Source organism: Amborella trichopoda, chromosome 6, assembly GCF_054954075.1.
Source record: "Amborella trichopoda isolate Santa Cruz 75 chromosome 6, AtrichopodaSantaCruz75HAP2 v2.0, whole genome shotgun sequence".
NCBI lineage: Eukaryota > Viridiplantae > Streptophyta > Magnoliopsida > Amborellales > Amborellaceae > Amborella > Amborella trichopoda.
The window spans coordinates 45,182,379-45,208,723 of NC_142341.1; the positions used below are offsets into that span (position 1 = coordinate 45,182,379).

Consider the following 26,345-nt stretch of genomic DNA (forward strand, 5'->3'; position numbering starts at 1 on the left):
CATACATCTCAATGTCGAGATGATCTATTTTTGTTTTTATATTCATACATCTCGATGTCGAAATAATTTATTAAAAAATTTCTAACATTAAAACAACAATTTATAATGGATTTTTTAGGTACACCTTAATTCTACATTTTAAAATTGCAACTTTATATAAACTTTTTCCTTAACTAAATCTCTTAACTAAATCTCTTATTCAATGGCATGGGTAAATACTACATACTAAACCTCCCTTACAGATTAAGAGATGGACCCACCATAGATTGCAACCTTAACAACCATCAATTTTCACCATTTGCCAAAGAAAAGCAACACCTACCAGTAGAATTCTTTAATCCAAGTCGCCTAAAAAATATGTATTACCGTAACTAGAAAGTGTTAAATTAAACATAATAGGACATTACCAACATTAACAAGTTCCCCCTTCAAATTATGAAGAGGACCGTTATTATTGGGCATGAAACTATTCAACACTCCAATTCTTGTGTTATATCGAGTCTGGTGCTGATCATGGCAAACAAGAGGCTCCTTATTGTTGATCAATGGCATTTGGGACTTCTGTATCCTCTCCACTTTGGTGTTAGAATATTGTTTTGTTTATTTAATTTGGCAACAACCGTCTTATTAACTTATGATAATAACATAATAAGTATACCATGACTATAACATCGAAAGTGAGACAAACAATCCCCTTCACGTCAACTGAATTTCAAGCTCAACATAAAGGAATCAAATCATTCGTGCCAAGACCTTGTCATATACTTTAACCAGTGCAACAATCTCTTAGCCTCTAGATCAAGTTTCCATCTCCATCTATAATAAAGCCCTGAGGTTGTGTCCTAAAATGTTCTTTTAAGTCAGCATGTAAGGGAGCATTTTTCACATCGAATTGATTCATGCTTAAATAAAAGTAAGTGAATGAATGTCGTTAGCATTTTAAATCAAATGCATAGCTCTATAGGCCCAAATGTTATCCAAGTCTAGATTTTCTAAAGCATTGGTGGAGGCAACAGACTGGGCTTGAGCCAGGGCCAGCCCTACCCCTTCTCCATATAAGAGCCAAGCACATATATAGGAGTCACCTCTGGTACCAAGACAAATTAGAAGAACACTCAAATGAAAAGAAACAAAAGGACATTTCAAACAATAATGTTTCATTCTTACCTAAAATTCCTAGACCATAAACGCGTAAATCATCTATTGAACTTCACCGGCTCCAGACAAAATGGATGAAGATAATTAGCACATGCAGACTTTAACTGTTTAGGTCTTAGGGCCAGGAAATTAATGCATGCAAGAAGCCTAGGGTCGTGTACTCTCTCTTTCCCTCTCTCAAATCCTTTTCTATATTTTATTTATTTGTTTTTATTTATGAGGTAGGTTTTGGTGATCCCTTGAAATTTTTTGTGGATATGCTGGGGACTACACTGTTGGATGTGCAAGCAAGGCAATTGTGAATGGGACTGAGGTCTATGGCAGCTCATGTGTGAACCCTTCTATGTATGTGAATTGTGATGGGGTCCATTACTTTCATGCTGCAAAGTGCAAACCATTGGATAGCAAATCATATAGACAATGGCCATCTGTCTGATCCCCCCCTTCCCCTTGCCCAAGCTTGCAAAAGGGCTGTTCCTTGAAACCAAACTAAATTTGGGTGAGGAGAGCTTCATTTGCTTTTGCTTCCATAACTCTCTGACTGAGTCTAGTGTTGGGACGTGATGCCAAATCACAACTTCATGGTACTTTCATTATCATAAAGGTTATTTTAGGCATAATGAAAAGGTTCTTTCTTAATAGCTCCTTAAGTTGGGTGAGAAGAAGAGAGAGAAAAAGTGAAAAAAGTAGAGAGATGGTTGGGGAGAAAATTTGACGGTTTTTGCTACAAAATCTTAGTGCCATTATTTGAGTTCAAGATGAGCTATTTTGTCTGTATTTTTTTGTGGTATCGGTGAATCGAACAAATGAGTCGATTGTAAGTAGTTTTGTGGTAGGACATACTTTTATTTGAACTTTCTTTGAGATTGTATGAGGTAACTCTACATAACCCCAATCTTGTTAGTTTTTCGCTTGATAGTGAATACACATTCGTCATTTTGCCCGCAGACGTAACTCATCTAGGGTGAACCACATATATGTGCGTGTCCCTATCTACTTTCATTTGTGAAAGAGGATCGGTATCCATGAGTAATAATTCCACTAGCAAGGTGGTTAGAATGGGTTCGACTCGCCTACTGATATTTGATGGGACTATTCAGATAATTAAGGATGTTAAGCATATGCCGGAACAAAAAAAAAGCTTGATTTCCCTCTCTTCTCTAAATTCGAAAGGTTATAAATTCACCGTTCAAGGCGGAGTAATCAAAGTATCAAAAAGGGGGCTCTAATTGTGATGAAATGTATTCTAGTTAAGAACTTGTACAAGTTATTGGGAAGCACAATAATAAATGATGAAGTAAATTCCGTGATCAAAGATGAAAAAGTCCTATTTCGCCTATGATATAGAATATTGGGGCATATGAGTGATAAAGGTATGGAGGTCTTGCTGAAGATGAATTTTATTCCTACACTTAAAATTGATGGATTCGAATTTTGTGAACATTATGTCTATAAGAAACAACATAGACAACCTTTCAAGGCCGGAAAAATCCAGAAACTTTGATGTTTGAAACTTTTTGTGAAGATCTGGAAACGATTCTCTCATCTTGGGACACCAAGATTGTGGTCCTAGAACTATGGTGGTAACCCCCACATCTCAGAGTCCAACAAACTCAAATGGGTTCGAATCCAACTGACCCACCAGTGGAGCTCACTCAGTCCCTTCAAGTAGGAATGTGAAGCTCTATGAAAGCGGAAGAAATGCCACGTACCAGTCCGACTCTTCGGAGAGTACTGTTATTAACTATCTTAGCAACTTTCATGAATATGAAAGTTGAGCACAAGGAGGGGTTATGGAGAAGGCCAGTCAGAGGTTACGGAATAAGTTACAAGAGATAAGTGACTCTGATAATGAAGGGACAAAGCAGAGTCTTAAGTCTATGCATTAAGAGGGATAAAATACCCACATGAGAAGGAATAAGAAGAAAAAAATGGCAAGTTCAAACCATGTTCTCTTTGCTTTGCTATGTAATCTTCTTTTGCTTGTAAACTCTAGAAAATAAAAGGTTTTCTCTTCTGAAATAAAATTAGTAGAGCATGATAATCCATGAGGATGAGGATGTATCATGGAGTATCCCCACTATTAAATCCCAAGAGTAATATCTTGGTTTAAGGGTGTTCCGAAATTCCTTTTGTAGCAAATTCAAAGAATTAGAAACAACTCATAAAGATGTTTTCACTTTCTTTGAAGCATTAAACACCCCCGACACAGAATATTTCGAAATGGAATTTATCCTGATGAGTATACCCTCAGGGTACAACCAGTTTCAGCATTTCACTTTTAAGTTACTGAATTGCACTCTTAATAACTTTTCTGAAACCACAACTCAATTAATGATTTGCTTTCCAATTGGTAAAAAATAAACTATAAAATTATAATTTTCTATTGTTTCAGAAAAATAAATTCTGAAAAATTCTTCTTGTAAAACTAAGAAATAAACATGAAGTTATCTCAAATTGCTCTTCGAGAGTAGAAGTATTCTCAAGGTGATTAACCTTATGTTCTTCAATATTCTCTTCTGAGAGAGAGAATTTTTACATACCTTCTATACTCAAACTTTCTTTCATATATTCTCTATTTTTTAAGGAAGAAACCACCGGTATTTACAAGGGAAAAAATTGATAATATGTGTAAAAATTATTTTACTTACATTGTCCTACATTACAGCTATAAATGCTATGAAGCTTGCAAGATTGTATACAATGAGACCATTTATCTTTAGCAAAGAGAGATCGCAATTACTTACAACCATCTTTCGTGAAATCAGATAGCTTGGGTGTTAGATAAAATTCGAGAATTTTCTTTTAAACTTTGAGTTTAGTCAATGAAATGAACGTAGCCACCTAATTTCACATCCAATGGTCAAGATTAATTATGATTACCTTGCGTCAAAGATAAATGGTTTCATTATATACTTTCCCAATTCACTTTTTTTTTTTTAAATTAGCATGATGTCACCTGTAAAAAAACGGTTCCTAACTCATTTTTTATTTAACGTTACTAAGGTAGCAACACTTTGTTGAAATTCGTGAAGGGTTAGCAATTAATTGTTGGTAAAAAGCTAGTATCCTCCAAGACTATACTATTCATAATAGTCTAACACTATAATCTTGTCACTACATATAGTTGTAGGTCTCTTGACCACAAACTCATATAGTCCACAGTACTATAGTTTGGAAATAGTGAAAACTAACCTAACACCCCCGTAAATAAGTTTCTATATGAAAAACAGACCTATTCAATCTCAATCCTCAATGATCTATGAATAGAGTTTGGAACTTAGGATTGGGTTTATTTCAAGGATCTACCCCTAATTTATGATATTTTATATCATCATTCAGCGAGATTCGCACATTCCACTACTCCATGTTTTCTCCTCTCTCATTGTTGAGTACAATTATTCGAACATTTATCTTCTTCTTTTCTTTTTTTTTATAGAAGTTAAGAGCTTTATTAATCAACGATTAAAAGGAAATTACAAAGTCCGAGACCAAAGTCTTAGTTAAAGCAGTACTTCATTTGGCAAGGAAATCCGCCAATGCATTGGCCTCACGGAAGGCATGCATAAAGGAGAAAATGAAAGGCCTAAACAAATCCCAAATTTGTAGCAAAAATGGACCGCAATTCTCAAGGCGATATTTGCTCCCTATTATACCACTTGATGATATTCAATAAATCACCTTCCACAACACGATAAGACCTAAATTCCTTACCATGAAAAGTTTTAAACCATTGAAGAGAGCCAATAGTTCTGCACAGTTAGTAGTTTTCTCTCCCATAGGGCTTGCATAAGAAAAGACAACAGATCCATTACAATCCCTCACCACTATACTAAAACCAGCAGGACCTGAGTTTCCTAATGAACTACCATCAAAATTAAGTTTAAAAATCCTTTCCAAAGGGGATACCCATCTCCCCTTAGGCCTGCACTTAAAAGAACTTAAATGGAAAAAATTCGGTAAGTTTATCCTAACATCCACTTCCAGAATATCTTTCTCAACTTTTGTAATTGAGCATAAGAGCCAAATGGAATGTCAAATTTTCTCCAAAATTCTTTCCACAGACATACAAATTCCGTCAAATACTCTTCGATTTCTTTCCTTCCAAACTTCCTATAAAATTAGTCCTCTCATAATTTGCCAAATCACCACTCCAGTTTGTGGAAGCATAGGTAGTGCTAAGTTTGAAATAATCCCCTTGACTGCCGAAGGCATAACCATAGCGATCCCAAGTTGGTCAAAAAATCATCGTCAAATTTTAAACATAAAAGAACAATGGAGAAACAGATGAGCACCTGTTTCAACATCATTCTTACACAATAAGAAAATATTAAGCAAGCTATTACCTCTCTTAATAAGATTATCAATAGTGAGAATCTTATCTTGCACTGCCAGCCATAAAAAGGCTTGAATCTTAAGCGGCAAAGGCCACTTCCATATAATGGCAATTTCAAGCATAGACCATCTCCAACAGTCATGGAAAAGTAGATTATATATTGACTTCACCTAATATAAACCATCCAAGTCAATCTCCCAAACAACCTCATCAGATGCATTCTGCGGAAGACACACTTCTTGAAGAAGTGCTAACAATCCAATGCATTCCCAAAAAATCTGATCCGGAATTTATCTTGGTGTCACTCTCATTGCTAATCTCTTGTGCTCCATATTGGCGGGGAGCAATATTTAGGTAAACTTTGGAAATTTTTGTATATTACAATTGCTTTAAAAATATCATGATGTTAGCACAATCTATTGAACAACGACTCGGCCAAAGGACACAACCCCTGTCCGAGTCAAGCTCCTCAGAAGAGTCTGAGAAACTTGCCTCAGTCCAGCCTGAGTTAAAAAATAAAAATAAATACAAAAAAATAACTATACATTATATAACTTTATTATTTCTTACAGCAGTTTCCTGACTCAGCACAGTTCTAGTCTGACTCATTGAGTAAATCAGATTCGCCCATTGGGCGAGGCGATTTTTTCCCGAGTCTAGTGCACACAAATTTTTAGATGATATAGTTTGGAGGAGGATTCGAACCTAAGACCTCTAAGAGAAGTGCACACACGGTAGCCTACACGCCACAAAACATTTAATTGAAAAAAATGGAACACTGATAATATATCTATTGTTGCATTATCTTTTTCAACAAAAAGAGAACTTGAGATAAAAACGAGGATTGGAACCCAGTAGCCAACATGCCACAAAACATTTAACTGAAAAAATTGGAACGCTAATAAGATATCTATTGTTGTATTATCTTTTCAAACAAAAAGAAAACTTAAGATGAAAACGAGGATTGGAACCCGAGACGTATTAACTACAAAAGCCGCTTAAAAAGATGAACCTAACCAATACACCACTCAATACCTAATTCTAAAAGGGTGAAGGATATATTATATATCCATTAAATTTGGTGTTGATTTTTTCTTTTTTAAACATGAATTCTACTCGGGCAAGCTACTCGGTCCCGCCAGAGTAAATCGGCTCGGCCAAGTGCCAACTACCTTTGCAGAGTCGATTTTTTTAACCTTGTTTCTTACATAAAAATGTTAAATGGCATACTAGCTTGCTCTTGCTATACCCCTTTCCAGCAAATCCTGCTTAAGGTTTCCCAAGTGAGGAAAAGGCTTTGTTGGAAGGTTTCTATGGTGTTTTATACTATTTGGTTCTGAAGTAAGATAGTTATAAGGTTGAGGTATTTTAGGAATATTTGGTTTACGTAATTGGCTTATACAGGAAATGTATTTGTGGGGTTAATATTACAACATCAATTCTTTCTAAGAAACATTGGATGATATTTTTTATTTTATTTTTTTCCCGTTTGAGGCCACGTGTGGCTCTGCCACCTTGATCACCTAGACCAAGGGGTTGTTCCTTAACATTTAAAAAAACATTACGAAACGCTATTTTTCCTGTGCTCAATGTGCTTGACATGGGGGTTTGTGGCTTTTAAAGGCCTTAAGCACATATAAAAAACTAAAAAGTTATTGTAGATGTGTACTTCAATGGGAGTGTATAAATTATTGACTGACCTTAGGTTAAGTGGTTTAGGCCCTAGTCATCTCCGAAACCTTTACCTAGGTGTAGGCACTACCATAATGGGTTACATTGTAGGGTCATCATTCGTTGTGGTGTGTATACATGATAGGTGCATTTTTGGAAACATCCTTAAGAGGGACGTGCACATGTGAGTAAAAGAGTGTTCTTCTGCACCATAGTAATATATTTGTGTGCATCATTATTGATAGGGTGCGGTTTATGTAGAGCCTAGGCTCTAAACAATCAAATTAGAGCTTACCTTCAAATAGTATCGAGAAATATGGTTTCAATTATGGAAAGTTTTTTGATAGCCTTAAAATATATTTTCATCTTTATTTATAAAGTTTAAAGCTTAAAAAATAATGTAGATCGAGAGATTTATGAAAATCTTTAAAATTGACGGTCAAAAAATGCGTTACAAAATACACTATTTCCAAAACTTGAAATCCATTTTTTTGCTCATGTCCATGCATCTTGATGTTGAGATGATCAATTTGAGGATATTTGGGCATCAAAACAACCTCTTCTAATGGAATTTTTTGAGCTAGGCTCGAATTTGATTGTTTAGAGCCTCGGCTCTATATAAACTTTTCCCTTATTGATATGACTTGTTTTCAATGGGTACTTGTAATGGACACACTTAATTCCTAGTTCTCCTATTTATTGGCCAACTTTAACGAGTTAATCATATGACTTTGTAATTGAATGAAGGTCATAGTTATTGTTGGATTAGTTTGAGAATGCTGTTGTAGATTTAAGACGTTTAGCATAAGTGAAACGCCTTGATAAGTCACTTTTCGCAATACAGTGTATCCAACGCCCTTCTAGAATTATTTTAAAAAGTGATTTAGAATTTTTAGAAACCTAAAAAACTTTCTTTTTACCACCCTTTATGAATTTCAAATATTAAAACCCTAAAAAGGCACTTTTGATATTTTTCTTATATTTTGGATGGCCATGTTTTAGTGTGAGATCCAGCGGGCCCAGCCCCGATACTATTGGACCACATGTTGTGGGATGTAGGCCCACAAGGGAGGGACGCCCCTCTCACTATTGTTCTAAGTAGGAGTTAGTTAAAGAAAGTATTATGGATAGATTTTCTTCGTTTAAAATTGACTTTTTGTCTTTGAAATTAGATATTTTTATTTTTGGATCTCTAAAGTAAAAAATTTTGAGTGAGAGAGAATGAAAGATAGACTATGTGATAATGCACAGTATATATTTTTTTTAAAAAAAAAAAATCACCCGGCAAGATCACTCACAATGTCCAATTACAATTAAATTTCACTTGCAACAAATAAATAAAGAAATATAGGATCCCACTTGCTACCATCTAAAACAAAGTTTTTACATAATAATGAAAAACTTAGACTCTTTGCTTTATAGGGAAAGAAGAACACAGTACAAATAGAACTTTAAAGAAATAAAATTGTTAGAGACTACCTCAACAGGGTTTAATACACCCCACGTTAAGTCTCCTCTTTCCGATAGTGCTCAGGATTTTTTATCTGTCTATATATTTCTCTATCTTATGGCATAGCCCAATCAATGAACATGGATCTCGATCTAGAATCTCCCACCTAAAGTCTCAATATTTTAGTATAATTCAATCCCCTTGGCCTGACCCTTATAAGAGATAGATATCAAAGATATGAAAGAGAAAACTACTAGCTAAGGGATGATTCCTTTGCTACGCAAAATCACAAACCAACTTAGCTTGATTTAGAACCCATGAGAGAAGGACAAGTTTAACTTAACCAAGGCGTGCCACCCAATTTAGAGATAATGGGTTAGGTTGGGGCATGGCCCCCTAAGACCAGCTAGGGTTGGGGTGTGTCACCCTTTGGTGGCCACTCATGGGCCCCACCAAATGTCCCATGTGATTTGGGACATTTCTATCAAAAAAAAAAAATGTCCCATGTGATTAAATGGGCCTCCAATACTTATGGAGGGTCCCATATATTTTTAGAAAAATTATTTTTCATTTTTAGGTTTTTAAATCTCTTAGTTTATTTAAAACTTTAGCAATTGAATTTCTCATGATTTATAAATCCAAATGAAAAAATTAAAATATTAGTAGATTCACAAAAAATCAAATAAGCATTCTAAAAATCAAATAACATAAAATTCATTAAATTAAATTAATTTTGATGCAAATCAGATCCGAATAGGTCAAGGATTTAATCAATGCACAGGCACACTGCACCTGGTCCAAACCACACTAGCTTTCTTAACCCACAGTCTACTGCAAGGGCTCATGATTGGACCACCAAAGTCAATCAATAGGTTTGGGGATGCAATCCAAGTCTATGAATTTCAGGTTCTCCCCTAAAGACAAACCATGATCCACCAGATCATGATGCAACCATGACTCTATGGTACATAGGGGTAATCTTTCATACATGTATACGTTTCACCCTCAATGGTCGATTACTATTCAGTACGGCTATCTATGTACATATTATGTGATGATATAACAATGAGGTCTTAGTCATGTCTCTATAGACTATTCATCACATACAAAAGTCACATTGTCCCTCAGCTATCATCCAGGCATATTTCGACCTCATTAAAGACTAAGCCACTAATCTCTCCTCTGTTTCATCTCTATGCCCAAGTACCTTGGGTTTCCAACTCAGCTAGCCTAGCACATCAAACCTAATCCGAGTATCGACAAATTATATTAGCCTAATATGGTCCACAAGATAACCACACTGCCACTGAGTTTATGATTCATTTATTCAAATATTTATACAAACTCTCTTAAGGTCTTTAAATGCCACATAAACCCAATAGTGAAACCCTAGTTGAGTTTGTTTTATCAAGTTCTAATCTTAGTTGGAATAAAAGTGGATATCCGTCAAGGATTTGAGGGAAAATGATTCAAGAATTCTCTCTGAACCTCACAAGGTTCCTGGAATTCCTAAGGTGACAGTTGAATCCTATTAGAAGTTTGCATGCCTTAGGTCATGGGACCCTATATAGTGCGGAAGTCCTACCTTATTCACCCCAAATCAATTTCTAGTCTCTCTTTGTCTCTCTCTATCATCTCTCTCTATTTAGGGTGGCACGCCCCTATCTAAACTTGGCTATAAGAGGGCGCATACCCCACCTAGGCCATCCAAAAGAGGGCAAGCCCAGCCCAGTTTGTTTAGGAGTAGTGCCACATTGTGGCATGCTCCAAGGCTTGAAAAGGGATGAAAAGAAATCCTTGTCTTTTAGAGGGTTGAAAAGAAACCCTAAGTTTCTTACCCCAATTTAAAGCTAAAGGGTATTGCCAAGGTGCTTCCCATATAGAAGACTCAAGCAAGACCTAAATATATAGGGCACGATTGGCTAGGTATTCGGGTGTGGGTGCGCTAAGTCCCACGGAGATAATTCTAAACACAATTCATTAAGTAGCTTCTCAAAGGTTTCTTTATTGGTATGTATGTGCATTAGAAATCCTATTTCAATTAGGATTCGTGTTTGATTTAGAATTGAAATTGTAATTTGTCCTTTATCAATAAAATTTTTGTTTTTAGGCAATGAAAGTGATATCCTAAATACACGGCCCAATACACAACATTACAATCTAGGATATCACTTTCATTGCCTAAAAATTTTGAATCTACAACGTGAGAATTCTACGTATCCACACCGTTCACTTAATTGCTTTGTGTTTATAAAGAGGACGTGTTTGCCAAAATGATAAAAAAACGTAAAATAATATATCTTCAATTTCTTATTTTTAGAAATTGTTATTATTATTTTTTAACTTTTTTTTAATATCCCCAAATTGGACCCCTAACTCAGGACAACTCAGGCTCAACAAAGGGCCCGAGCCCGAGTAACTGAGTAGAAACTACTCGGCCGATTTCGCAAACACTGCAATTTTTAAATCCAAGATTGAAGCATATCAATCAACATTTCGACCAAAAAGTATTCACCAAAAAACATTTCAAACCAAAAAGTATCCCAAGCGTTCTTTTTTATCAAATTGCAACAAAATCGTAGGATCTATTGCTCTTCTCTTTAACATAGTGTAATTCTCTTTTGAATGTTCACTTTTTGAGAGAGAGAAAGAGATTTCCGAGAAGGAAACCTCTTTCTGACCTTACTCTCATGCCGACCTTCGACATGCCACCAGGGATATACCCCACGAGACAATCGATATTTCCGCAAAATGAGGATGGCATTTCTGGTATTTCCCTCGAAAACACCGTCCCATACAATCTTGTTTGGAGAAGAAACTTAGGAGCCATTTTATACTCCAATTCATGCGCTCTGCTTTCCCGTCCCCACACCCTCACCTCGCACCACCAATGGACCGTCTTACCAAACCCAGTGCGCCCACACGGCCCAGCGCCACGAGCAGGCGCACAAACCCACCGGAGCCGATATCCGTGCCCACCGCCGAGCCTTCGGTAGACCTTACTGAGCTCATGGACGATTGGTTCTTCGGCACTGGAAGCTCCGACCGAACCCACACGAACCTAGAAACAAGCTCGAAGAGACGAGAAGATTACGAAGTTGAAGAAACAAGCGGTGGAAGTAGTAGTGGCAAGTTGACTGAAGAGTGGCTCGAAGAGGCTCGGAGGATGGTGGCCTCTTCACCAAGCCGACTTGCCTCTCCGTCACGCACAGTAGGCTCTCCGAGGTTCGTTACTGCTAGGGAAGTCTGTTCGGCTTCCATTCTTGATCGAAGGGACCCACTTTCAAGGTCGGCCAGAAGGTAAGTTCTCTTATTTTTCATCTGAAGAATATTAGGATTGATAGTGTGTGATTAGAGGTCAATTTTTTTACTTTTTTGGGTGGATTAAGTGGTTAGTTTTTAATTTGTACATTTATTCTTATGTTGGTTAATCTACCATTAGATTTACCTAAACTTCTAGTATCTTTTGTGGTATAATAGCCATGTAGCTGCTTCTTCTTCAAGGTGGTAAAGGTAAATATTTCATAATAAAGTCGTAATCTTGGGCTATTTTATAAGATATGCATTATTTCCTAAACATCAATAATATATTTATGGCAAAATTATAAAAAAAATTAAAAATTTAAAAAAAAAAGTTTAAAAAAAATAATAGATTTATGGCCTCTTTTCGGTGTGCAACCTGGTTGAAACCAGTGTCACAAGACAAGAGCGATGTCATTTAGGCTTCATGTTAATTAGTTTCTGTTTAGCTTATCTTAGCAATTTTTTCACTACTGATGTTATTTAGTGTCAATATTGCTAAAGAAAAATGAAATACTTAGAAGAGAAATCTAAAGATTTGGTCAAGTTAATTACTTAAGGCTCATAGAATGTACCTATTTTAACATATTGTCATTTTTTAATAAAGGAAAAAGTTTATATAAGGATGCAACCTTATAATGTACAACTACGGATGTACCTCAAAAATCCATTGCAAAAGGTAGTTTTAATGTTGAAAAACTATTTGATTGATCATCTCGACATCGAGATATATGAACATGAAAAATAAAAAGATTTTAAGTCCCAGAAATAATGCATTTTACAACATATTATCTACACCGTCCATTTTCAAGATTTTCATATGTTTATAGATCTACTTGATTTTAACCATTTTTGAAATTTAAAATTTAATAATTAGATATAAAAATAGATTTTAAGATAATCCTAAAAACATTTTACATCAAAATTATATTCCATGATAAAATTTGACGGTGCACTTTACCTCTAGCATATGTATGCCAACTGCACCCGTTAATAAAATGATGGTGGTAATCGTAATCTAGGGTTCCTCTTCTACAGCTACAATTCTTCCTATTGATGGTCTTGCAATCCTTGCACGAGATATATTTAAAAATAAATTAAGATACAAAAATTTTAAAACGGGAAAAATATGTTCAAAATAAGATTAAACAAGATATATCTAAATTAGGTTAAAAAAGTAGTGAAAAATAGATTTTGAAATAATCAATTTGTGACAGGGTCTTTTTAGAAAAAATCTAAAAAAACAGAAAAAATATAAAAATAAGTATTCATGGTCAAAACACTTTCTAATCTTTTTTAAAATGAGAAAAAAGCAAACAAATTATTACTAATAAATTTCTAAATTTCTTGAATAAATTTCTTGAATTTTTAGATTATACTTTTCAATCTTTTCTAAAATGATAATCTATCTACATATATATATTACAAATAAATTTTTTAATTTTTTGAATTTTTTAATTTTTCAACTTTTTTTAAAATCCCCAAATGGTAATCCGAGTTGGCTCCCCCGAGTAATCAAAGACCAGTAAGTTACTTAAAACGTCTCATCAACTGCTCAAGCTTCTCTTTTGTTTGAAAGGCATATCGCAAATCACCAGGGTTTTCAAGGATGTAACTTGATTTGGCACCATCTTATGAAACCGTCAAAATAACGTGTTTACGGCTGTTACGGCTGTTCAAAATAACGTGTTTACGGCTGTTCAAAAGAATAGTTTTAAAAGTCTAGACTAGCTGGAGCCCGGCCCGAGTATTTCATGGTGCAAATTGCATGAGGTGTCAACATTAAACAATCAAAGGAACACGGGCCTGCAAAATTTCGTAAAAATATGTAATTTTGATGTTAAAAATTCTTAGGATGGCTGGAACATTTATTTCAACTTTAATTATAAAATTTTATAGATCGATCAGATATATAAACACTTTAAGTATTGAAAATGAATATTTCAGATTATATATCACAAGATGTACTATTTCTAAAACTTAAACTTCTTTCTTTTTTCATATCTATACATCTCAATATCGAGATAATCAATTTAAAGATTTTTCAGAATAAAAACAACATTTTTCAATGAGTTTTTGAGCTGCCCTTTGCTTCCGACTGTATGTGGTTGGCACCTTATATAAACTTTTTCCATACGTAATTGTATTGATCAATGTATCATGATTTAAATTGGTAAACAAAATAAAATTAACTCTTTGAAAACGTAGAGCACTTTTAACTGTCCATACGTGGAAATATATATTTAACCGATTGTTTAGTGGAACAAATGGTTGTGCAATTTTTTCATATTAACCAACTTTAAACAAGTATAATGGGGTTTATATGGAACACTTGCCTTAATTATCAAGAAATTGAGGTCTCTTGTCATGTCGATATGTAAAGGCCTCCATTTAGCCCCAGAATTGCTGATATTTTTACATTGCAACATTACATGTAGGGTGTGGTTTCTATAAGGTTGCAATTTTAAACAGCGAACCTCCCAATCTTGTCATAACATATAATTTGGCGTAAAAAATTCTTAGGATTATCTGAAAGTTTATTTTTATAAAATTTTAAACTCCAAACATAGTTGAAAACTAGTAGATCTATATACATATAAAAATGGACGGTCTAGATAATGTGTTGCAAAATGCACTATTTATAGGACTCACAATATTTCTTCTCTTTTTCTTTTTTTTTACATATTCATACATCTCTATTTCGATATGATCAATTAGATGGTTTTTCATTATTAAAACAACTTTTTCCATTAGATTTTTTAGGTGCATCTTTAATTCTACATTCTAAGGTTGCAAGTTTATATAAACTTTTTCCTCCCATATAAGTCATATAGCGATGGCGGCAGGGCGACAATCTTTATTGTTAGTTGACAGCAGTGTGCAAAAACTCAGGCGAGCCAACCACGTCTCTCCCGAGTAAATTGGAGGCGAGTCTGAGTGTCCCTGAGTTGGGCGCGTCAAATTTGAGGATGTTAAAAAAAAATTGAAAAATCATAAAAAAAAATTTAAGACAAGAAATTTATTCATAATGTGTTTTTATTTTTTCTATCATTTTGGCAATGGAAAGCGTTTTGGATATGAATACTCACTCTTACATTTTTCTTTCTTTTTGGATTATTTCTAAAAATACCCCCATTGCATATTGATATTTTTAGAATATATTTTTTACTGCTTTTTTAACCTCATGTGTTTTGTTTAATTGTACTTTGAATATATTTTCCTATTTTTGAGATTTTTTTTATTTTTTAACACTTTTTGAATGAATGAATGAGTTCAAAGTAAATGAAATCTTAGAAAGTAACATAAATACCCTTTTATTTTATAAACAGAGAAGAAAATAAGGATAATTAAGACATTAAAAATTCACACCCTTTGTTAAATGTGAGACATGGGAATTTGGAGAGTGATAATGTTAAAAAAACCCAAAATACTAAAAAATAAAATGAAAATAATATGATGGGAAGTGGTTTAGCCCAATTTGCTATCTTGGAAATGGATTGGGGACCCAAACCACACCTGATAGCAAATCCATTTTCTCCCCTGAATGTTGAATATTGGGCTCAAAAAGTAGTGATGATCCGATAGATCTAGGTAGATGCTAAATGTGGTGTAGATCTAAATAGATCAAGGGAAGAAATGATGCATGATGGATGATTTTTGTCACTCCAAGTCCATATTTCATGATCGTGGAGGTCCTTGGATTTACGGAGCTTTTAAGTCGTCAATTCATCTTCAAAATGGGTCTTAAGCTGTGGTCTCATGCAACAGCGGCCACACCAAAACCTTAACCCTTATATATATATATAATATATATATATATATATATATATATATATATATATATATATATATATATTTTTTTTTTTTTTTTTTTTTTTTATTTTTTTTTATTTTTTTTTTTTAAATTTTTTGGACGATGAGCCCCATTTTTTTTCTAAACTATTAGTGGTTTTTAATGGATTAGGTGACAATGAAAACTTAAACCTTAGCTTCAACCTGCATGATAAGTATTTCTTTTTTTTTTGGACAACATGCAAATGGATCTTGAGACATAGCGCCATTAAAACCCAGCTACTGCAGTCTTGACCTGCCCCATGCATCACATGTGGCTATCAGTCCATGGTGTGAGCAAGAACACGCGCATATACTAACATTGTTTTCAAACCAATTTGACTGCCACCACAACTTTAATATAACGGGCAGTTATGAAAAGATGCAAAAAAAGTTAAACAAATTGCCACCACAACTCAACTGCAATGAAGTACCAAATTCCACATTGTCAACAAAACATTGACCAGAACATCCCAAAATTTCTATTGGCCACTAGAATTCTCTTTAAAAGAATGTAAGAAACACCGTATTCATATATTTCATCGTGACTTTTGTTGAGAATTTTTTATGAGATACAGTATTTCTAAACAAATTCTTACTACTGTAGTGAGGAGGAGAGAAATTTCTTGAGTGCAGCAAAAAGTGGCCCGTTCTAACCAAAATCGGCTGGTTAGAGTGGAACCAGGACCCTTTCGGTTTCGATTAGCACCGGTTTTGAGGTACTAATTATGGGATAAACCCCCCCCCCCCGAAAAAATTTCTGCACCAAAACCGGTCGGAAACTATTCGAACCAACTAGTTTTTTACTTAATCGGACCGGTGTATTTAAAAACATGTTATAACGTTATATAACTGCCGTTATGAAATAGATCCCGTTATTTGCAGCACTGGCTGGTTATTTGCAGCAGAACCGGTGATTTTTTTTTTTATTCAATTCTTTCACCTTTTTCAAGCTTTTTAGTCAATTATTGACCGAAATAATTGATTTTACATTATAAAATGATGGATTTCCAACTGGAAACATGTCAGAATTCAAAATTTTGAAGCCTTTTTTTTGGTGTTCCTGACGGTTTCGAAAAAATCTGCCAAAGTAAATGGAGTTCTATATTTGTCCTTCCCTCTAAAATATTTTTATAGGAGTGAGGCTTGGGCTTCAATGGTTAATATCGAAGATGATTGACGAAAGCATTTGCATTTTTCAATGTCAAAAAATTTTCATTTGATTATTTATAGAAATTTATATTTTATGTCACAATGTGGCACATCTAATATTCACAATGGAAACATTGCTAACATTGAACAGGCATAGAGCTTTAGAAGGATTTAGCAAGGAAATTCTTTCAAAATCTGCAAAACACAATCGGAACAAGTCCGAAGGCAGAGCAAACATTGAGAAGTCACAAGCTTCTGCAGTGAAACAGTGGTTTAACAACATTATCAAACCCAATGATCTGCATAACCAATCTCCTTTCGATGAAGAACACTCGCAAAATGGGCCTAACATGGGGGTCCAAAGCAAACAACCAAGAAGAAGATCAAGGTTCCAAGATGAGTTAGCAAGCACCGCAAGAGAAATTACGTCAAAGAGATCCTTTAAGAATCTCAAAGAGGACCAAGTCTTATCACCACCGAAGAATTTAGTGGAGTCATTGAATAGGAGATCGATATCTTCTTCTACTTGCTCAATTGATAGGATTCAATGTGATGAGGAGGAGGAGAAGCAAGATGATGTGGTTTCGATTCCCTTGGAAGATGTTGCATGCCTCAATTCATTCCTTAAGAAGCAAAGGCGTAGAATTGAGAAAATTTCAAGAGGGGAGATGGCAGTTCAGGCTAAGATCCTATTGTCTGGATCTTCAAATGGTAAGTAGAAGCAAAAATAACTGGCCAACTCTCAAACTAAGTTTTAGCCATAGTTTGTTCATACTTCAAGCTCTAAATTTCATAAGAAAAAAGTTGTCATTTTAGCTGTTTCGTCAAAGTATCATGTGATAAAATTAGGACTAACAACTGTTACAATGTAGGCGCAAGTTCCATGGTAGCTGCAATATGCTACGCATGGCTTTTACAGAATGAAGAGAAGGAGAAAGAGGAGATCGGGGTCATCGTTCCTGTAATGAACATGAAAAGAGGTAGGATGTGGAAGCATAGGGAGGCTGCTCGACTCTTCCATGATACTGGAATTGATGCAATGAGCTTGCTCTTCTCTAACGAGGTAATTTCACCTTCACTTTCCATTCTTTCGATGTCATTGCCATATATGATATCAAATGTCTATTACTAATCAGTAACTAGAAGGACTCTTTGATCGGCTGTAACAACCTTTATCCTTGTAAATTACATTCCACAAAACACCATTAAGACTTAAAACACTTTCTTATAACTAAAACTCAACCCAATATTATTCATTCAGCACATAACAATCTATCACTGAGGGTAGGCACAAAAAGGGTTGCACCATTTAGTTTATGTACTAAAAACTCAATCTTTTAATGGGAGTTACACTTAACTTTCTCGTAGTTCAAGCAACATAATAAGCTTAAGGAGGCTTATTTTCTTTTTATTTTTGCTTATGTTTCGGGAGATAAACTGGGTCCAGCCTACCCCTTAAGCAGGCTTTAGATCCCTTATGTGGGGAAAATTCACCCAATATCTGACACATGGGAAAGTGATCGTCTTCAATATGAAATTGGTAATTAGCATGATGCTTAGGACAATGTCTTTTGTAATATTGTTGCATTATTCAGCTTTTTATTAACTTGTGGTAGTCGAATTGATCAGTGACTTACCTTACTGTACTCATTATACCATTTTATTTTTCAACTTGCATACTCCCATCATGACGATTTGGCCGCTGATGTTTGTCCCCGCTCAACATTTGGCTTTTGTTACTTCTTTCTTTGCCTTTTCCATGGTACAAGAATATAAGTTTAATGAAGCTTGTTCTGATGGTAATGAAGATTCGATCATCACATCTTCATATTAACATGTACCTGCAACTTTCCTTCTCCATTGCTTAGGCTTCTCATCTGGGTGCAAATTCCAACACTCATGTGATATATGACCTCTTCTGGCAATGCTCACAATACTTGCGTTCTTTTGTATTCCTGAATCAACTATCTTTTTTAGTTTCTTGCCACTTTCCTTTGAGACATTGTTATTTCATGGAATTCCATGGTTGCCTAAATTTAGGAATACACTTCTCCAATTACATAGCAATTTGGCGTATGATGTTTGCATCCCCTCAATTTGTTTTTCTTTTTTCCCTTCGCCTTGGTATGAGGATTTATGGGTAATGAAGCTTGTTCTCATGGTAATGAAGATTCAATCATCATGTTTTTTTTTTTTTTTTTGGTGAATAAGATTCAATTATCATCTTTATATTGACATGTACCTGCAACTTCCTTGATCCATTTCTTGGGCTTCTTTTCTGGGTGAGAATTCGAACTCTCATTTGATATATGACCGCTGTTCTGACATTGCTCACAATACTTATCCTTTGTATTACTGAATCAGCATTCTTGTGTAGTTCCTTACCACTTTCTTTTGAGTCTTTGTTGTTTCCAGACAGCTCACCAATATGGCAATCGTCAAATACTGCCAATCCATTTCTTTTATGGTACTCCAGACCGCCCTTGTATTTTATCTCAAGTCATTTGGTCTTGTGGATTTACCCTGAGAAACACTGCTAATGTAATTTAGTAGTATAACCTGAAACAGTGCACTGGTTTTTGGTGCAATAATTACGTCATTCAATTTTTCTTGGTACACAATTGTATAGCGATGGCTTCGTGCTATGTATGAATCAGAGGCTGGTTGTCGACATCTAGGCCAGCCACATATGCCCCCACCATTTTAGTGCTTGTCCACCAAGTTTACCTTCACTGGCATAATTTCCATTGTTCATAATATTGTTTGATATTGAATTCAAGCACCAACTAATTTGGCCACTCATCCAATTTTCGCACTCGATTTCTAGATTGTACATAGGGAATGGTTCCATCTATCTGATTTTATTGCTGGAAAAAGCAGTAGAATTTTTTTTTTTTGGCTTAAAACTGATCCTGAATCTTTCTTATTTGCAATCAACTCTTTTAACATAGTCATCATGTTTTCCATAGTCCTCTCTGTAATTGAGACCCTACATGGGAGTTCTTCCTTAATGGAAATTTCTCCCATTATGGGATCTCTCTTGCTAAGTTCTCCTTTCCAGCTTCCAATTTTAGGATTAAATGAATTCTCTATTGGAGGATATGGACTTGTATGCATAAGTCTCCCAAACATAAACTACTCTGATACTGAAACTTCATCTATAATAAGACTCAGCCAAGCACTTGGATTATAAAATCATCCCTGATTGCGCTGGTTGTGTGTTCAAGCATTTAGTTATAAAGGAGATAAGATTGTCCTATGTAGTGTCATTGAGCGCAAGTATTTAATAATAAACAAGATAAAATAACCAAAAGCATGAGGAACAGATATCCTTTTAGCATGTTAAAAACCCTAACCTAGGAAACATCCATATTTCACCATGAAATTGAAAAGGAATTAGAAAGCAAGAGGAACTCAATCATTAAAATTTGATTGTCATAGAAAAGGCGGTAATGGCCTCTTATCAGACTGTTCCTCTAGAGATCACCTTAAAAGTGAGAATCAAATAATTGTCTTAGATAATAAAAAATCCTATTATATATTTTAAAATTATGAAAAAACTGTGATAATGATATAATGAATTCAAGTTCTGTGCTTTAAATTTTAAGAGCATGAGGGACACTTAATCTAAAGTTTGAAAGGGAAAGAAAGTCTATTAATAAAATATGTTAAATAAGAGGAACGATTGCAGGTCAAAGACCGAAACCAGACATGTTCAATTGTCATCACACAAGTTTATTTTGATTCATATCACTTGATTTATTGGATATGAATTCTCTTAACCATTCTCCAGTACCTAGGTGGAGCATCATTTCTCTAGTATGCTTTGAATCTCATCCTATTGTAGTGATAGAAAATAGTAAAACTCATTTGTTTGTTCTATTAATATATTAGAGTTTGCTATAGAAATAGACTATCTAAAACATAGAATGGAGCATGTCTTAGAATGATGTAGCACTTAAACAAAGCAATAAATAAGCATTGATAGAAACAAAACAGCTGGTGTTCAAGCCCTTGACTCTATAGTTTGGGCATCAGAGCTTACAACCTCCTTAATTTTTCTTCCAAGGAGAAGACGGATTTGAGCAATGAGAGATCATTCATATCATTCCAGATTTGTATCTTGTTTCATACAAGTTTTCTTCTAAACTACTGTTTCCAATTAGGTTCACATTGTAATGATTTTGAACACAATACTCATGATTATGAATAAAATTCAATGCACTCTGTTTATTTTAACAGAGCATGGAGTACTAGTTATCTATTTGGGTAAATGGTGCACCTAGGTTAAACTGATACATGTTACCAAATTGCATGATTTTCATAACTATGGTCTTGACTTTTGTAAATTTGTTTCTAGTTCACACTTGCATTTGGATTTCTTAAGCAATGCAATCTTTTATTACTTTGGGAACAGGTGGATTTGGAGAGCCTCGTGTTGGCCAGGCGTCTAAGCATCCTTGTCATTGGACAAGATGTGCTCAAACCAAACAGTGAGGTAAATTCCTTATTCAGATGACTTCAGATATTTTCTTTTTTTGTTCTTTTTTTTCAATATCATAATTAAATGTTCCATGAAGTCACTTTGAAACTATGGCACCCAGTTGTGAATTATGTAAAAATGGTTTGGAAGACTTTATTCCTTTAGCTCTTCTTTTCATGGTTCATTCGTTTCAAAATAGCTGCTAATTTTTTCAAGACTGATGCTACAGTAGAAGGTATTAATATTGATCTGCTTGAACTCTATGTATTTATTTGCTTAGTTTTTGTCAAACTTTAATTGATTTTCTTGCTAGTAGTTTCCTTCTGTATCATGTGTATGCTGGTTATTTGCTTCTTAGGTGTTACATTATTTAATTATTGAACAAATTTTGAAATCAATTTGTAATTTTAATAATCTTTTATTTAATGGGTTTTAACAATATTTATTACATCATGAGTCTTGGTCAGAAGACAGCATTTGGACATTTCGTAAAGAAATGCAACACTTCCATCAGTCTTCCAAACTGATTCAAGTTATTGGCCTGTGGATCTCTAGGTGGTTTCGCCTTGCACGCTTCTCACTGATAACTATTGCGAACATGCATATGAACTTCTTCAAGCCCCATATCTGAAGAAATTGATGGTAACATACATGAAACTGACTTGGTATTCCTTCCAACATTTTAGTTGCTAATTTCTATTCAATTTATGATCCTTTGGGATATGCTAATATGAATAAAGACCGAAACGAGTAATGTGGCTTGTTAGGATCTTACTAGTTCATTGTGTTGACAGCTGGCTGGTATTCTTTTAGATACACAAAATCTGAATGCTTCAGCTAAACTCTCCATGAATAGAGATGCAGAAGCAGTGCAATTGCTCTTGGTGGGCATGGGCCCAAATTATAGAAACTCACTTTATGACCGATGTATGCATTCATTCTATGCATTTTGTTTTTGTACCAAGTGATATTCAGCTACTAGGTTTGGTATTTTAATCGCTGATTGACAGAGAAATTTCTTCTCTGCTTTGTTCATCAGTGACCCGTGCTAAGCTGGACAATTCGTTTCAAGAAATCCTACTCTACAATTATGGTGACCTTGTTGATGGAGGTACTTAATCATATAGAATTTTTATTTTTTTTGCAATTTTGTAAAATTCTCCTTCTGCTGAGAGCATGTACACTCCATAGGTGAATGTGGATGAATTCCCATTAGATGAAGCTACTACTAACTGTTGGGATTAAAAAAAATTGACAATTTTCAAGCTTCAACATGTATGTTTAACGAATCATCTGGTAATACATTGTTTTTTCCTTTTTTAGCTTAGAATGTCATGAAATGAAGTAAATCTTGAATTCACAATGACATTTACATCTGCACTAAAACCTGAAATGTCTTATAGGAGTTCTTTTTTGTTATACTATATGTATACCGAGCTAAACGATGAGTGAACCAAATATTGTTCAAGAGACTTGTAGAACTGGGTATAAATTGTCTAACTTTTTTGGTTTTTAAAATCTATCCTGAAGCTTCTGAAAAAGACCTTCACATTGGGGTCCTGCACCTGCATCATGTACAAAGTTATAAAGATCTTGATGATTACCTTTCACTGACTACCTTCACATCATTTGCTTGAGTATATCAAGCAGAATCGAGAATGTCACTATTCTTGATGGCTAAAAAAGTTAGTATATGTGGGAGCACGCCAATGGAAAGTGAGAATTTACATATTTTGGTTTCCTTGTGTAATGCAGCATGCTGCCTATAAGTTTACATTTCTTTTTATGGTTTTTCATTCTCAACTAGCAGGTCATGTAAAACACATTTTTGTGGAGGAAAAGCACTAGATTTCTAAAATTAAAGTCATCTACTTGTCATTGTTGAATGTCCCTGTTGTACTTCTCCCATTTATTTCCTCATTTATTTTTTTCTGATTTCATTGCTCATAGTAACAAATGAAAATAAGCCTAGTAATGATCTTCTAAGCAGTGTTTTGTAGTCTTTTCTGTTACACCACTTTTAAATTTGTCACTAGCTCAAATATGGCTTCTCTGGGCTTTCTGTGGTGGTCATAAGATGCTTATATCCATATTAAGAAATCCAAGTTTTGCAGCCAGGTGGCAACGGCAAGTTAGTAGTGATGAATGCATTACAATGTTTAATTACCATGGTTTGCATAATTATTGCCATTTTGTTTCTATCATTGTGATAGACGTTAATCATCCATATGAATGAAACTGTTGTTATATGCACTTGTTTTTTATTGTTTAGTCATACTTAAAATATGTTTGTAAGTCTAATAAGCATGACACAAATAATCAAATAAATTGTCCTGTTCTGATCATAGATGAAGAAGAAAATCGGGATATGGAGCATAGGGATTCAGTCAGAAAGTTACACTCATCTTCTCAACAGTCACATTCATCCACTCAAACAGAAAGAAAGGTGGAAATGTCACATCCAAAGGCTGTGGATGTAAAAAATGTAAAGGCTTGTGTTCTACCATCAAAAATGGGTAAGCTAAGATTAATCTTCAGGGCTATATTGCTAATGCATTATTTTATTTGTCAATTACAAGGTGATCAATGCCATGCTTGTGATTTTTATTTTCTTAGTGAAGTGTTTGAGCCATATGAATCCGATTTTTTGACAAGTTAGCATGCCAATTCTTCCTATCTATCTACACGCACTCACAGCTTCAGTTTTGACATTCATGTGTGACAAATGGGGAAACCCATATCCAAATTTGGAATAGATGTAATCCTCCAAAATCGCATACATGTTATCCAGACATTTCACAAGAAATATTAAATTACCCAGCAATTGGTTAGTTACAAAAAGGCACTACATATGTACCCAGAAAATGAAAAGGACGACATTGTGTTGTCTAGAAGTTTTCGTGATTAATTATCCAGGAAAAAAATTGTTCCCAACACTCAACCAGTGGATTTGCATTGGAGACAAGGAGATGGACTAAAAAATCTGATTTTAAGGGAATGGGATACAGTAACGGCAGGGGAAGTGTAATGCATTGATGAATTTTTTGTTGTTCGGAAAATAGTTAGAGTGAAATAAGGGACATCACTCTCCCACTGGATGCTGATGCAAGGAGCATGTGTACCACCAAATATGTCATTAATTTGATTGTAACTCCCTCTTTGTTCATGACCATGACCCCTAAAACCATATTCTTTCCAGGACCATAGGGACCATATTGTAGTTTCTCTCATTCCACTACACTAGAAGCGAGCAGGTCTCAAGACGTTTCAATGTAATTGTGAAATATGTGCCTGTTTCTGCCTGTTGCCTTTTTAGACATACTAGTGTCCGATTTATTATACAGGTGTGGGTTCTGCAATTATGTTGCTCTAATACATGTTTGGTCCTTGGGGTTTGCAGATTCTTCGTTTCTTTCATTATTCCTATCTCACATGCATCAGTATGTACTTTAATGAATTGATAAGAGTTATGTCGATTGTGCCTCAAAGTATTCGATTTGATAAATGTTATCATGGTGTATGGAAGTTTCAATCTAGAGGATTTTAATTGCATGAAAAATAAATACAAGGCAGATAAAGATGGCGTAAAACATTAAGTCCAAAAGTATGGTTTATGAAGTATGGATTTTCGCGTGATGGCTCTGCAAAACTACATCTTGCTTTAATGTATTCAAAGTTTGATAATGACTTATTCAACTGTTTCTGTAAGAATTTGTATGACAAGACTAATTGAGTTATCTGACATGACTGCAATATTATAGTTGTTCAAGCATAGCTTAACATCCTCAGCTATATATTTTTCAGGACAAATGGATCACAAATCAAATAAAGATTTGCAAGTTTTATGTGAGATAACAAATAAGATCAATACTGCATTAGCAATTTCATTAGAATTAGAAGGAAAATGAAGTTCTGGTGCATTCAAATCGGTTTCAAAGTATCCAATTTGGAGTCATAGCCTTGTATATGCAGATGTCTAGCAAAAAAAACCTACAGTTAATTGCACAATTATTTTGTGCACCAAGCTAGACGCAACTTCCACTCGATAAATTGTATCTAGCATCTTAAAAATTTGGCTTTTTATTTCTCATGGATGAGGTTATCCTTGATTAGGTATCAGGAAGTAGAAGAGGCTCTATTTAATTTATTTTGCATCGTTCACAGATTTACCGAAGCCAGCACCAACAAAGACAAATGACGCTGGTGGAAAGAACAAGTTTTTCTTGGCCAAGTGGTTTGGGTTTGGTTCGAAGTGATCAAGGGACTTCTCAATGCACAATTATTAGTCGTTTATGGGGATTTTCTTCAAATGCTCCAAGTTAGTTAAACAAGATGACATGAAGCTTTCAAAGAATTATCAATTAAGTGACAACTGAGTTAATCCACAAAACAAGCCACAAAACAAAAACTAATAAATTGCCTTTGTTGAAGCATGCAAGTGTGTGGATTTTTTCACATTAAATACACCCCATGTATGTGATTCATAACCTGAAATTATGTCCATGGTAGTGTCATATATTTTTGTTATTGCTGATCCAAATTTTACTTGCGCTATGACGAACTTTCTCATAGATTAAACCTTTTTCTTGGCCATTAGATTATATGGAGACACCAAGTATGCTTCTCTCTTTATGTTTGTGGTAATTATTGAGGCAACTACTTTTTGTGTCAACATTTGCAATTTCAAGTAAATATTCTTTTGAATCTTCCGGGGTGCCTAAGAATCTCAAGAGGTATCTTGAGAATCAAAATGTCGTTAAAACTCTAAATGCCTTGCGAAATTTGACACACGGAATGTATTTTATTTTACGTGCAACAAGAAACTCTTGTAATTTAATGTGATGGAATTGGCATCCCCTGTTTTTTCATCAATGCTCTGGATTCATAAACTATGATGCTTCCCAAAGGGAACTTCCTCGGGCTTCTCATGATTCCACCACCTTTGCTTCCAGCATGAGAAAATC

The 26,345-nt window shown here is 34.7% G+C and overlaps 1 protein-coding gene across 3 annotated transcripts; it reads left to right on the top strand.

The window, feature by feature from the left end:
* The first annotated feature begins 11,439 nt into the window (after positions 1-11,439).
* LOC18442096 (uncharacterized) lies at positions 11,440-26,009 on the top strand. Of its 3 annotated transcripts, none has more exons than XM_006852319.4 (9): positions 11,440-11,915; positions 17,050-17,609; positions 17,771-17,961; positions 21,316-21,396; positions 21,937-22,023; positions 22,176-22,308; positions 22,421-22,492; positions 23,730-23,897; positions 25,546-26,009. In XM_006852319.4, the coding sequence occupies exons 1-9, from the start codon at positions 11,461-11,463 to the stop codon at positions 25,635-25,637; spliced, it is 1,839 nt and encodes a 612-aa protein (XP_006852381.3). In that variant the 5' UTR covers positions 11,440-11,460; the 3' UTR covers positions 25,638-26,009. The 3 variants fall into 3 exon arrangements, 2 of the variants coding, with proteins under 2 accessions (XP_006852381.3, XP_088724778.1); XR_016056822.1 differs by having other exon boundaries at positions 11,444-11,915; positions 22,195-22,308; XM_088868652.1 differs by lacking the exon at positions 11,440-11,915 and adding an exon at positions 16,277-16,465.
* Positions 26,010-26,345: the final 336 nt, after the last annotated feature.